The 15,410-nt window shown below is 39.2% G+C and overlaps 1 protein-coding gene across 1 annotated transcript in view; it reads right to left on the reverse strand.

Annotated features, from left to right (window-relative positions):
• LOC124770431 (aldo-keto reductase family 1 member A1-like) overlaps window positions 1–15,410 on the reverse strand; it is a gene marked incomplete at its 5' end in the record, with an annotated part of 63,575 nt that overhangs the window by 21,216 nt on the left and 26,949 nt on the right. The window contains one exon of the mRNA XM_047249215.1: window positions 4,235–4,394. Coding sequence (XP_047105171.1) covers window positions 4,235–4,394 — 160 coding nt within the window. The remainder of the gene's footprint in view (window positions 1–4,234; window positions 4,395–15,410) is intronic.

Here is a 15,410-nt window from a genome sequence, read left to right on the forward strand (position 1 = left end):
TGGGAGATGAAGAAGCTTGCACAGGATAGAGTAGCATGGTGAGCTGCATCGAAACAGTCTCAGGACTGAAGACCACAACAACAACACATACAAACATGACCACTGCCTCCAGCTGCCGAAGCAGCAAACTTCTCTTACAGGGCTGGCTTCAGGTTAAGTCTGAAAAGCGTTTCAAAGCACAATTCTCTCTCCTATCGTACATATTGTCTGTCAAGTTATTGACAGACAACATAAGCAGTAAGGCTCCCAACATACTTTCCTGTTGTACAAGTGAAGTCTAATTGTGGAACTGTGGTTTATTCATCTCATGACATACATGTGCAATCTATCTGGTTTGAGTATAGCAGACAGAATTTATAATACACTTGCAATGATTTTTACACTACTAAATAATAGTACTAAAATAAATAATGACACTATAATGATATTTTTTGGGATATATAACACATGGCATTCAGCTTAAATTTCCAGTTTGTCCTACACAATTCATCCACTGAGTAATAACATTTCAGTGTCAGTACCTCATACAGTTTTCTTTTAAGGGGACCTAAATTCATCTACATTAGCTTGTTTCCTTTTAATTTATTGCAAAATTTTCATTCCCACCTACTTTGGTCCCTGGACATACAGTTTGAGGTGGTGGGTGGGAAGCGTAAGTTTTTCTTTGTTTCTTGTACCATGTGAATAAACAAAATGGTTTCCCTCAAATAATTCATGTCTGGTGTATTTCTACACCATCAAAGGTAAAATCATTTATGTTGCTGGGTCACATCTTGCTTGTCTTCAATTTGTTCATGCGGGATTGACATTTTGACACCTCTGCTGGGATCTTCTCTAGCATCTTCTGATATTTCCGGTTTGACAACCAGCTGTGTTGGGTTGAAATGTCAACTGTGTATGAAGAAATTGGAGAGGAACCTGATGAAGCTCAGCAACCTGGAAGGTTCACCTTCACTGAAGTAGAAGTAACTTGACTTGTGCAACAGGAATGTGTGTTGAGACCCTTAGAGTTCAGTTGCCAGGTGGGCAATATTAAAAGTAACCTCAGACTTTCTACAGTTGTTGCAGTCAGCTGTAAAAAAGCTCTGCCTGAAAAAAGCATCACAAATATCCACACAGACCTTGGTAGGGTCTCAAACTAATGCAAATATTGGTGACTTGCTTTAAATGCACAGAAATGTAAAACGATGCTCTTCACAAAAGCCAGACAAGTTACGTCCTCTGAGTACACCATCAGTGAGTCACAATTGGAATGTGCCAACTCACACACATACCCACAGTTAACAGTTTGTGGGGATATGAAATTGAGTGATGTCGTAGTCTCTGTCACGGGCAAAGCATGTGGCACTCATCAATTCATTGGTAGGATACTGGAAAAAACCAACAAAGGAGACTGCTTACAAAACACTCTCCCTTCCTGTCTTAGAATCTTACTTAAGTTTGTGGAATCCATAACAAATTGTCTAAAAGGGGATATTCAGTATGTATAAAGAAGAGCCGTACAATTCCTATGGGTTTGTTTGACTGATAGAAATGCTGAAAAACCAAAAACCTGACTTGATAGACTGTTGAGGTTAGACACCCACTAGTGTGCAGAGCCTGCTTACCAAGTCATTAGAGTCAGTTTTAAAGAGACTTTAAAGGTTCACCTATGATGCACGTTTGTAGATAATTTTCTCCTTGTATAAATAACTAAGGATAGGAGAATGAATTAAAGAATATTGCTGAGACGCCTGGTGATCTACAAGTAGGGGCTGTGTCATGTGCTAATGTATGTAAGAATATGTTCTATAAAGAAATTTTGTAATGATGCCACACAGGATCAAGAAGTGCAGGGGGAGAAAAAAGTACCTAGCATAAACTGCATGAGAAAATATGACTGGGCAACAATACAATGGCAGCCGTAGAGCATCGCGGCACCACTGCTGCTGAATCAGATATATGAAATTAAATTGTGTGCAGTCAATCTTGCATTTATATTCTTTATTGGTTAGCATGATCCATTTATATTGCAGCAGGCCAAGGTTTTGTTCTGTTTACCACTGAATTTGACTTGCATTAAAACATTCCAAAGACGATGAGGGAATGTAAGGGTTGTTGCAAATAATATTTACTTGAAGTAAATATACAACACGCGTAATGGTCATTTTTTGCTATGATTTGTAGTTTGTCAATGTTTCAGTGACAGTATTGTACTGTAATTACTGAATTAAGGATTAATGTGCTGAACAATATTATCTGAATGTGGGAAAATAATTACAAGATGAGAAAGCTATTTATTCTTTCAAAACACTAGTATTTCTGAGTGATTAAAAAACTTTTAGAGTTCATGTGCAGGAAAGAACTTTAACTCAACACAATCGAAACATTACTGTAGGGCCATCACCCTAATAAGCCATCACAATTGTAAGAAGATTTAATGTTGGGCCTCTGCTGTTCTAACGTGAGCCAAGGGCTTTAATAGCTTCAGAAGTGCTGAAGACTGGGAGCAGGCAGGAAAGCAGTGGGGAGGGGCGCGAGGCAAAAGAGATATTCATAATTTCACTATCTAATCTCCTCCCCCCCCCCCCCCCTCCACCCTCATAGATCATCAGAAGATGTTCTTCTGCCCTATCTCTATCCCTGACATTGAGGTCTTCAAGACAAGTTTCAGCTAATTACATGGCGGAAAGGAAGAAACTGTAATAACTGGTACAACAGAAGAACCCCCCACAATGCACTAGACAATTGTTTCCAGACTACGAATGTAGATGTCGATGCATCAAAAGCACTAATTATAAGTAGGCAATAGACGAATGTCTCCACAATGCCCACTTAACACACTGTATACCAAGGCCAAGCATAGCCCAGGCCACAACTTGGCATTAGAAAGACAGGTCTGAGTATAGGTTAGGGCACAATTTTCTCGCCATGAAAGCCATCTGTCACTCGGAAACTAAACTCATTGTATATGAGAACAATGTACAGATGTCTTGCCACCTGTCTCCTGGCTGGTGCTGCCTTCTATTGTCAGTTTCTACAATTATTAAGTGGGGGGGGGACAAACAAAACAGCAAATGCAACAGCTGCTGTCGTGAATGGCTGAACTAATATGATTGTCAAAATATCCACGCGTGTGCTGCCGGTCTATAGTGTCCAACGGGCACAATATTTCGGCGATCAAACATGTCGCCATCATCAGGTGAACTGACGGACTGAGCTCCTGTGAACGTGCCGGCACGGAGATCCGTACGCTATGGCTGCTCAGAGGGAACTGGGTTCGGTCGCGGCGACGGCCGATTTAAATACCCTCCGCCCGCGGCACGCTCCCTCCGCCGTCCGCGCCCTGCGCCACAGTCGCGCGGTGGAACAGATTGCGACGACGTCTGAGATGACGTCGGTGTGATGGCTCTGTCCGCCATGGTCGTCACAACTATACGTTTGCTCGATTTACTCTTGATAAACCCAATCGCTGGTTCCCAAGCCTTGCTAAGATTATAGCCACAGTCACGTTTTATGAGGTCGTCATTGGTGCGAATTTCGATGGCCTCTCTAACAACGCTGTCCCAGTATCTCGACGTCTGTACCAGAATCCTCATGCGGTCATACTCCATGGCGTGATTTTCCGACAAGCAATGTTCAGCGACTGCTGACTTGCTTGGATACATCAGTCGAGTGTGCCTCTGGTGTTCATGGCATCGATCCTCGATGGTACGCATCGTCTGACCAATATACGACTTGCCACATTGACACGGAATCTGGTACACGCCGGCCTTCCTCAAACCGAGGTCATCTTTATGATTGTATTGACCTAAATTCATGTGTGTGCTCATTAGGTTTTACAGTTTGCTGGAAATCTGCTACAGATACATCGTGCCTGTTGAATGAATAAGAAATTTTGTGAGCTCAAGTGGAAGAAATTGCTCAATAGCTCACGTCTCACTTTTTCTTGGAAGGATAATTATACTTTCTGTTATAATTATTTTAAAATTTGTAATTTACCTTCAAGTAGACATAAAAAATAAATCATGAAGGTGGTCTTTTTTTAATGTATCAATCTTGAAAATACACCAATTTGATACCTGCCAGCAATGCTTTAAATAATGGGAAAAGATCAGTTTTCTAGGCCCAACATTCTTCCAGGTGGCTGGTCTCCAAACTGGTAAGAGTTAGGTGACGTACAAAATGACAGTTGTTTAGTTTATGCACAAACTGTTGAATTCATATCCAATAGGGAGAGCCTGCACACACTTACATCAAAGTTCTGCTGTAGACGGTCCGGGTTGGTGCTCTTTGGTATTACTGCCACGCCGAGTTGAATGAGGTACCGCAGCAGTATTTGGGCATTTGTCTTGCTGTGCTTCTGTGCGATTTGTGAAACTACTGGGTTAGTTAGTTGAATATGGTTCAACAATCTGAAATTTGAAAAAAAATATATATATTTTACAGTATGTGAAGAAGTTGCACTCTCAGTACATAGAACACCATATGCCTGGCCATCCATATTTAAGTATCCTACACATAGATGTGTGCTCATCAAGGTTCTCTGCAGTGGATATTGGACCACACTTTGATTAGATTTACATTACAGCAGGCAATATATACTGATAGTTCCAGAGATCTGGAATGCAGAGATTCTCTAGGGCATGGAGCATGTAAGAGAAAATATATATACATATCTAAAAACAAAGATGATGTGACTTACCAAATGAAAGTGCTGGCAGGTCGATAGGCACACAAACAAACACAAACATACACACAAAATTCTAGCTTTCACAACCAACGGTTGCTTCGTCAGGAAAGAGGGAAGGAGAGGGAAAGACGAAAGGATGTGGGTTTTAAGGGAGAGGGTAAGGAGTCATTCCAATCCCGGGACTCATACCTCACCTGTCATTCAACAACATCTTTGCCTCTGCACTTCTGCCTTGTCTGAAATCTCTGGCCAAACTCTTTGTCTTTGAATATGTCTGCTTGTGTCTGTATATGTGTGGATGGATATGTGTGTGTGTGTGTGTGTGTGTGTGCGCGAGTGTATACCCATCCTTATTTCCCCCTAAGGTAAGTCTTTCCGCTTCCGGGGTTGGAATGACTCCTTACCCTCTCCCTTAAAACCCACATCCTTTCGTCTTTCCCTCTCCTTCCCTCTTTCCTGACGAAGCAACCGTTGGTTGTGAAAGCTAGAATTTTGTGTGTATGTTTGTTTTTGTTTGTGTGCCTATCGACCTGCCAGCGCTTTCGTTTGGTAAGTCACATCATCTTTGTTTTTAGATATATTTTTCCCATGTGGAATGTTTCCCTCTATTACACATAATCACAAAAGAAATTAATATGCTAAGGTTCCTTCCATAGAACATATGTGAGGTAGTCCTCAAAAATGTGGAAAGAGACACAATTTTTTACAGTTTTATCATTTACACTTTAAAAAACTTACCACAAATATCAGAATGTATACATACTAAAGGCTATAGGATAATCCTTAGGCTATTATGGCCAAGCCTCATTAAAACAAAAATTTAAAAAAATGTTTACAGCAGTGCACTAAAGTCAGGTATTACAAAACACTCATTTTATGCAACACAGCCTACAATAATGAGCCGTATCATTACGACTGCCTGCTTCTTAGTGAATTAGTGCAGCTTTTGAATTCAATACCCCAGCAATTTTGCATTTCTTGGATTTGACAAATCTTTGGTAGGTTTGTGGTGGTGTGTGGCACAAAATGTCTATCATAGGTCATGCAATTCCTCTAAATTATGGGCCAGTGTTTTGTAGAGATGGAGCCGATGCCCAAAAGTGTCGCGTGTGTGTTCCATTTGATTCAGAACAGGCAAATTTCATAGCCAAGATATTAATCAGAGTTCACTATTGTGCTCCTCAAACCAATGTAACAAGATATTTGCATTCTGACAGGAACAGCTATCCTGTCGGAAGATCTGATCACTGTCGAGGAAGACGTCGAGCACGAAGGGGTGGTCCTCAGCAAAGTTCACGTAGTCCACAGCTGACCTGGTGCCTCGGACTACCACCACAGGCCCCACAGGTCCACTGTAACGTAACACTGCTCTCACTGGTCTCCACAAAAGGCACAGAGCATACAACATATCGAACAGCTGTTCGCCCAGGTTATGGCATAATCGGACACAACCATCAATCCTGTGTACAGAAAAATGTGATATGTCTTACCGGGCAATAGGTTTTAGAGGAGTACAAGAGGTTCTACAGTTTGATCAACAACATAGTTGATATTTTGTGTGGTATGAGAATAAATTGGAATTGATTCAATCAATCAAGATTTGGAAAGTACTGAGCTACACTCGTAACTTTTGTAACCCTCGTCACCAGTTTTGTAAAGGTCTTGTCGTTCCTGCTGTGGAGGCCGAGTTGCCACAGTTGTTACGGTAGGCCGAGTTTACAAGTTCATGAAACGGCTTCTGGTGCAGTACACCACTATGACAATTTCTCCCTGCCACTGTCACACAGCTATGCCCCAGGGTCAGGTAAAAGGATAGGAGAATGAAGGTCCTACAACACTCCAACAAATTAGTAACAAAGCACACATACGAGTTAAAAGGGTTTACTTATTTTTGTGACTTGTTGGATATTGAGGTGTACAACACTGCTTATAATATAACACAAAAAAGGCCCTCAATGCCTAAATGCAAATAACAGTAGGTAAACTTCACAGTACATAGTAAATGCAATTTACAACGACTGTCTGTTCACTGATAAGAGTCCACTAATGACGTTCCCTGCCTAAGTCAGCCCTGGACGATGATCTGTAACCGAGTGGACGAGAGCTGCTCTCCTGTCTTCCGAGTAGGTTTCTGTCCATTGTTGTCCGGTCATTTGCGGATTGTACTCGGCGGCAATTGGATGAGGCACAGTCATTATCTTTGTCCTCAGTGCCGCCCGTGGCTCTGGTGGAACTCGCGCGAGTGGCGAGTCTCTACGGCACTGGCACCAGCTCGCATCTTTGCGCTTGTGGTGGTTTTGCCCTGTGTGTACCTTGCTTGGATGACACAGCAATAACTGTATGCATAATCACATTTCAGAATTAATGAATCAATGAGAAAGCAAGCTCAATGATCACATCCAGCAACTCGAGCACCTCAGTGGGGTTCGGTAATCGGCACATTACTACGAGACGGCAGCTCTAGCAACAGACTGCCCCAGCTGCACTACATAATGGCAGTGGCAGTCAACAACATGATGTGACACGTACACACCTGCTGCAACTTAAATTCAGTGGGTGCACTTTTATTTAGAGTCTGCAGTGTGAAGTACAGTGATTTCTGACCAGTATGGCATTTGTGATACATACAAGGAATTACAGAAAGTCGGTACAGAAATTTCAGCCACAATTAATTTGAAAGCAAGAGTAGAGTAGAGTAGAGTACAGTTTTATTGGTCCTGGTAATCATATATACACAAATAGTACATTCTGACGTAGGACAATTCAATTTGGAACAAACTATATATTAAATTTGCATTAATTTCGTTATTTCTACATTAAATGATCACTCAGCTACAATATACAGAAAAAATATTGTACAAAAATAAAGAATAGATATTTTAAAGCAAAAAGAGCACGTACTGTACTGGCAGATTAGCATTTGCATTACAGCAACATTTACATGGTAAATCATTAAAGTTCTAGTAACATTTATATGATATGTCACTAAGGCAAAGACACAAATCGTTAGTGAACTTTCTGAAGGAGCTCGTGGAGGCTATAGAAGCAGTGATGAGTCAAATATGCCTTAGCAGTTGACTTGAAATTTGCCAGGTCATTTATTGGCTCTGAGAACTATGGGACTTAACATCTGTGGTCATCAGTCCTCTAGAACTTAGAACTACTTAAACCTAACTAACATAAGAACATCACACACATCCATGCCCGAGGCAGGATTCGAACCAGGTCATTTATTGATTTAATTTGTGGGGGAAGTTTATAATAAATAACTTTCTCATACTACAGGGTTCCTTTCTTATTCATGGTGGTGTCTCCTTTTTGTGTGGTGTTACAGGAGTGGATATTTTCATTTTTCTGGGAGAGAGTGGGATTTTCCATTGAACATTTTTTCACAAACACGGTTATCTCATACATATACATACATGGATGTGGGAGGATTTCTATCTTTTTAAAGAGTAGTCTACAGGTTTTGTTCCATTTTACACCTTCCATTATTCTTATAATTCTTTTTTGTAGGCTAAAGAGCTTTTGGCTAAGAAAAGAGTTTCCCCAGAAAATAATTCCATATTTCAGTTGTGAGTATATATAGGCATAATGCACAGTTTTCAGAGAATCTTCGTTGCAGCATCCCTCTAATATTCTCATTAAAAAGCACATAGTGCTTAATTTCTTACAGACTTTTTCAATGTGCATCCCCCATGTAGGTGAAACTTGATCCCACAAACAATATGTACCCAGTAACACCCGTACTCCCTTCTAGATTTCAGATTTATTTACATATAGATTATGTAACATGGCTTGCACAGAAGGTAATATGACCATAGAATGGTTTATGCAATTGGTATTAGGCCAATTTTCTCAAATGAATAAGAGATTCATGCAAATGAACAATAATTTTACAAAGGTTGAGAACAGATTATATGGCATGGACAGCAAACTACATGACTTCACTTAACAATTTACTGGCACAATGGACAGTTTAGACAAACAAGTCAATCTAGGATTCAGTCACATTGCAGGAGTAGATGAATGACTAGGAATCATAGAAGAAAAGCTGGACTGTGAAATAAAACATTTAAGTACATAAGATCAAGTCTGAACAAGATGATTTAATGCAAAGAATTGAAATTTTAGAGACAGAATTACTAGCAACTTAACACATATTACAAAAGTTTATGAATAAGACTGACAAAGAGCTATCTCCATTTATTAATGAAATAGAATCTAGACTGGAGAAGCCCAAGTTATAATGTGAAGTATGAAATAAGAAAGTAGATGAAAACCTAAGGGCCCTTTTGACAATAAATCCACATCATCAGTTACCACACTCAAAGGTGATAGAGGATCAATAACTAATAACAATGACAATTACATAAATATTACAAACAAGGTATCACATAACTAAAATCCAGAGGATACAAAACAAGAAATAAGGGGAGATATTGAAGATTTATGGGCAAAAAGTAAGATAGTAAGTGCAGTGACTGTACTGCTATACTAAGTAAACGACAAAAAAAAAAGTTTCCAAAATTTATACCAATAGGGGATAAGCACCCAGTTTCATTTCTGACATCTTTTAAAGGTATGTCATCAGAAACATGGACAGATTATGACAAAATAAGATTTTTAATAAGCCGTATGATTGGAGACATGGTGCAGTGGGAGATATTACAATCAGAAGATTTTAAAAACTTATCAAGATTCTGAAATCACTTTTAGACCAAAAACTGCAATGATAATGTGCAAAAGAGACTATGTCTATTCCAAACCATACCAGAATTATTCTCGGAAGGGTTACAGAGATTTCTTTGAAGGATATATTAATAAAGCAAAATACTTAGAAGATCTCATACGGAAGGAACATTTGTGAGAAGTAATTATCAGCCACTTACCATGAAAGGTAACAGACAAACTCTTTGGAAAAGACTGGGGTGAAGTTAACAGCTTATTAAAACATTTGTAACAGATACACACCATTGACAGACAATAAGAAAGGTCACACACAATTAGTGACAGCAATAACTGTAACCAACACAATGTCTCACATAGTCACCACAATAGTGGACCATGTGGAACGAAAGAAGACAATACAAATACAAGAAACAGAGAAAGCAAAGGTCAAGAACATGACAGATCAGGACTTAGATACAGAAATAGGAATAATAACAGAGGACATCAAAGTAGGAGAGTCATCAATCATTCTTAACAGGTTAAAGTGAAACATAAAACCAGAATCACATTCTTCAAAATTTATGGTATAAGATGTATACCATATAAGCTCTACCAAAGTATTGGGCACTTGGGAGTGGGTCACATTTCGCCCTATTCTAATTAAAAAATTTAAATTTAAAAAATTTAAAAAAATTAAAAATAGTACTTAACTAGCATTATGCAGAATTCAGGTACAAATGGTGACATGTTCTTAATCACAATGGAGAAATAATGTATGTAGTTGCTAGCACTGTAAGATGAGGTAAGGAATCTCAAAGATATCCCTTAATGTGAAGAACACCTGTTTTGTAGTCATTGGCCCTGATAGTATAGTCTATCAGAATTATTATTAATGTTGTCAGCAATATCACTAAATGGAGCCCCAACCATTCCTGAGTCTCTCCATTTTGAATGCTATGTTACAATGCAGCAACATCCAGCCCAAACAATGTTTAGGCATTAAGTACTGTTCTGAAACTAGTAAAGGTCTAACAAAAGAATATTTTTAGGATTACATACTAATAGAACAAAATTTGTGTGTAATTTTATTTTAGGGTTTGTACGTTATTATGTTGAGTTTTATATGGCAAGTTTCACTTGATAAACACATCCAGGGAGATTTCTATCTTCCCCTGCTTACCTATATAGGATTAGCATGAGGTGCTTTAACCATCGTTGCAGATAAGACATACAATTGTCTTATCAAATAGCATGCAGATCTGATGCAATTTGTTGAATAAATTTAGAATTCTTTGTCTCCTGATTCCTACCACTGGAGATGATCACTTTAACTGACTTTTGCTAAGATGAATTTCTGCATATAAAAAAATGTAATTGACATATTAGGTAAAGGATAGATTGCACTCAATATAAAGATGACATGTTGAGTTGCAGACAGGCGCAGCAAAAAGACTGTTACACATTTAGCTTTTTGCCAAAGCCTTCTTCAGCAAAGAAAACACATTCACACAAGAAAGCACATTTCACACATACACAGACACCATCTCCGGCAGCTCGGAGTCTTTTTGTTGTGCCTACCTGCAGCTCAAGGTGTCACTTTCATGGTGAGTAACAATCTATCCTTTTCCAAATAGTGTTGACATTCCAACCTGGAGTTTCCATTGTTTGACAAATTGAATTAGCCACAGAAATTAAATATGAACTGATAGGTTATTATAGTGTAGACTGTTTATCTGAGATATTCAGATGTGTGATATACCTGAACTAACTCTTACCAGACAATCAAGAATTTTCATAGTAATTCTGTTTGAAGGTGGGAAAAAAGGGACAATTTTAGTGCTGAGAGGTCATTGGAAAAGAATTTGACCTACTGTCTACTTTAATTATTTGTTGTTAATATGAATCTAGCTTTACATGAACCAGAGTAACATGTAACTTAACCTGAACCAAATTATTACATAATTAATATTGTGTAACCATGCGTATCTCGATAATCTAATATAAGCAAAGAATGAAAATATATGTAAAAAGTTGATGATGTAAACGAAGCATGTATACGCCCATTTGATAGTAGTCTAATAGTTGTTAAGTGGAGGATCAAAGTTAGTTTTACACTATTTATCATACTTGTGCAAGTGATTCTGATCCATGTCTGTTTACAATGAGGCAATGAAAGTCGAGAGAAACCTCCTAATATTGTGTCGGATCTCCTTTTGCCTGATGTAGTGCAGCAACTCGACACGTCATAGACTTGACAAGTCATAAGAAGTCCCCTACAGAAATATAGAGCAATGCTGCCTCTGCAGCCATCCATAATTGGGGAAGTGTTGTCAGAGCAGGATTATGTGCACGAACTGACCTCTCGATTATGTCCCATAAATGTGTGATGAGATTCATGGTGGGCAATCTGGGTGGCCAAATCATTCACTTGAATTATCCAGAATGTTCCACAAATTAATTGTGAACAACTGTGGTGCAGTCACCCATAAAACAACTGTGGACCAGTAACACTTTGTCATCCATAAAGATTCCATTATCATTTGGGAACATGAAGTCCAAGAATGGATGCAAATGATCTCCAAGTGGCCGAACATAACCATTTCTCATCAATGATCAGTTCATTTGGACCAGAGGACACTGTCCATTCCATGTAAATGCAGCTCACACCATTATGGAGCTGCCACCAGCTTGTTGACAACCTGGATCCACAGCTTCGTGGGGTTTGCACCACACTCAAACCCTATCATCAGCTCTTACCAACCAAAATTGGGACTCATCTGACCAGGCCATCATTTCCCAGTGATCTAAAGTCTAACCAATATGGTCACGAGCCCAGGAGAGGTGGTGCAGCTGATGTTGTGCTGTTAGCAAAGGCACTGCTGCCATAGCCCATTAACACCAAATTTCACTGCACTGTTTTGACAGATGCGTTCATCGTACATCTCATATTGATTTCTGCAGTTATTTCATGCACTGACAACCCTACAAAATGCCATTGCCCTTGGTCATTAATTGAAGACCATCAAGCACTGTGTAATGCCTGAAATTTGGTATTCTTGGCACTCTCTTCATGCTGAATATTGAATTCCTTAATGATTTCTGAAATGGAATGTCCCATGCATCTAGCTCCACTACCATTCTGCATCCAAAATCCGTCAATTTCTGTCATGTGGCCATTATAGTGTCAGAAAGCTTTTCACATGAATCACCTGATTACAAATGACAGCTCCACCAATGCACTGCTGTTTCATACCTTGTGTACACGATACTACTGCCATCCGTGTATATGCAAATCACTATCCCATGACTTTTGTCACCTTATTGTATAAGAGGCAGCAGATGAGAGGGTATTAGATTTTCAGTGGTTTTACCTGTAATAATTGTGGTTAAAGGTAGTCGGTTAACTCTCAACCCCCATACTGTAACTGTCTATAAATAACAAGCACGATAAATTCAGCATTAGTGGGGATTTGGTCGGAAGTTAGGTAAAATCATCATCTCAAAAATTAAAGTTATCTTTATTTGATAACAATATTACTTTTGATCACATTTTGTTGCTGTTCTGTTTGTCTGTCTGAGGTGTTCCTTTAGGGCTCTGTGCAGTGACTGGAGTGGTATAATTGTGGCTGAAATCTCAAGCACAGCAAAGAGACTTGTGCACCGTACATGGCTCCAAACATATTTACATCCTGAATGTCTAATGAATAATAATGTCAACTAAAGTGATGATGTTTGTAATGGCCTTATTTTATCAGTAAAATGTTACACATGGTCCAGATCAGAGCCACCGCACATTAAGAGAAGAATAAATTGTACGTTTATCTTCAAGTTGTTGGACTACCAATTCAGAGAGTTGCAAATTAATGAATAACTAGGGAATATCAGTTGGGGGTCTTGCAACTTTTACTAAATGCAGAAATGTTTGACAGTTGAGGACTGATGCAGTTTGCATCAGTACACAGTCTAGTCTCGATCACACCGTGCACAGTTCAATTCTAACTGACAATATCGTCAAGTCAACACGGGATCACGTGTGTGTCGTCTTCTGTGAAGAACCAGCTCAATTGTGCCCACTCAGTGCTTGGTGCTCTGAAGCACCAGCATTGTACTCCGTCATCAGATTGCCACCTGTCCTTCTGTACAGAGAGGCAAGCCTCGGACCTCCACATTCTGCGATGAAGCTTCAATGTCCAGCACCTCATCACCTCATCACCGTTTCGCCATCCTGAAGCACTTTCCTAGATGCTCATGAAAGCAGCATACAAATAGAAGACTGGCTATACCATTTCTGAGAAGCTTGTTCACAGTTGCAGGCCACGACAACCTGCTCTCTGTCAGAGTCACTTATGTCAGCGGGTCTCCCCGTATCATGGCAAAAATGATTCCCCAATCGTCTCTGCTCACTGTGCCACCTCACTTGCCTGCAACACCACCTGACAGCATTCAGTCTTGCAGTGGTCAGTGTTAATGATGTTTAACACATTACTCCACTCCATTTTGGCCTGATGCAGCAAGAGTGATTCAATTATCCAAAAATAGAAAACAGTCCCTGTTGCAAGTGCAGTATTAATAATGATGCATTTTGCCCAATTAGTGCATCTTCAGATTATCTATCATTAGTAATACCAATCTTGTTAATAACACTTTACTCACGAACCTATCGAGAATCGATCAATGAGATAGCTAAATTAAAGGTGAGAAGTGAAGTATTTCTTTTGCCTCAAACAGCAGAGATCGAATTAGTCGTATTCGGAAGCCACTGATGTGGTAGCATTAAAGTGAAGGCCACAGTCATGAAATATACATGAAGGAAAGCCTGAAATGGCAAGTGAAAACCTCCAGGCTAAAAGCGCAAAATGCATGAATGCAGCATAAGGAATCAAAATGAAACTCACCAAACCACAGTAACATGCAGTAAGCAAATAGGCTAGCGACACTGCTCTAGACAAAGTGAATGCTGAAGTGAGTGGCCTGCACAGTAGGCGCAGTAGGCTGGCTCGAGGACAAAATTTAGTGAAAGTGCAGAGTGGCAGCGCTGATAGGAAAAAGGGACTGAAATAAAGTAAATGCTGCTCAGAGCCAATCAAAAAGATGGAACTGAATATAATATTCTTAAAAATTGCAAATAGATTAACTACTAGTGACACAGAAAATAACTATTTCAGTAAACTGCTAGTGATTCATATTTGATGATTGTGGCCTTTGCTTTAACTCAATCATACCAATGGCTTTTAAATATGACTAATGCTGTCCCTGCTGTTCAAGGCTAGTGAATCACTTTACATCTCACTTTTAGCTAAGCTATTCCACTGATCATGAATAAATTGTTCTGTAACAGGATTGTTGATCTAATTACAGATAATCTGGGAATGAGCTAACCACACAAAATGTGTCATTATTAATAAAACACTTGCAACAGCGACTGTTTTCTATTTTTGGAATAATGTTTCCGCTTATCAGTGGTTAATAATAATGCAACCAGTCGGCTCTGCTAACAAATTCATCAATGGAGAACAAGACTATCATCAAAAAATTCTTCAGGCAGCTCTTAGTACTTTGTTGGTAACTAAAATTTCAATTTTTCTGGGAAGTTACTGAAAATGTGTGTTCCTGAATAATGGACACATTTCTAGACTGATGTGAGCTGAACACACCAACGGAAACACTGATAAACTTAGACAAAATTTTATTTGGTTGCTTGATTAATTGACCCATTCATTCATTCATTCATCCATCCATTGTGTTCTGTAGATCATATCACAAAGGTGAACCTTCAGTGATGTGGAATTAGTCAACATGAGACAAAGACATCGTAGAAACTTTGTCTGTATGCTGCATTAACAATAAATCATAACTGTACTGCTTAATGCTAGTCAAGCTTTTGTCTCCAACTGTAAATGAGTAAGTAAGAAATGTTGCTCTCTGTAAATGTGGAGGAAAAGCAGAAAGTGACCATGACAAAAAGAATGAACCCGACACCACTGAATTACAAGATGAGTGATACGTGTCTGGAGCACGAAACATCATTTAAACATTCAGGAGTAATACAAAAAGTTATATGAAATTG

Source organism: Schistocerca piceifrons, unplaced genomic scaffold (assembly GCF_021461385.2).
Source record: "Schistocerca piceifrons isolate TAMUIC-IGC-003096 unplaced genomic scaffold, iqSchPice1.1 HiC_scaffold_831, whole genome shotgun sequence".
NCBI classification, from domain to species: Eukaryota; Metazoa; Arthropoda; class Insecta; order Orthoptera; family Acrididae; genus Schistocerca; species Schistocerca piceifrons.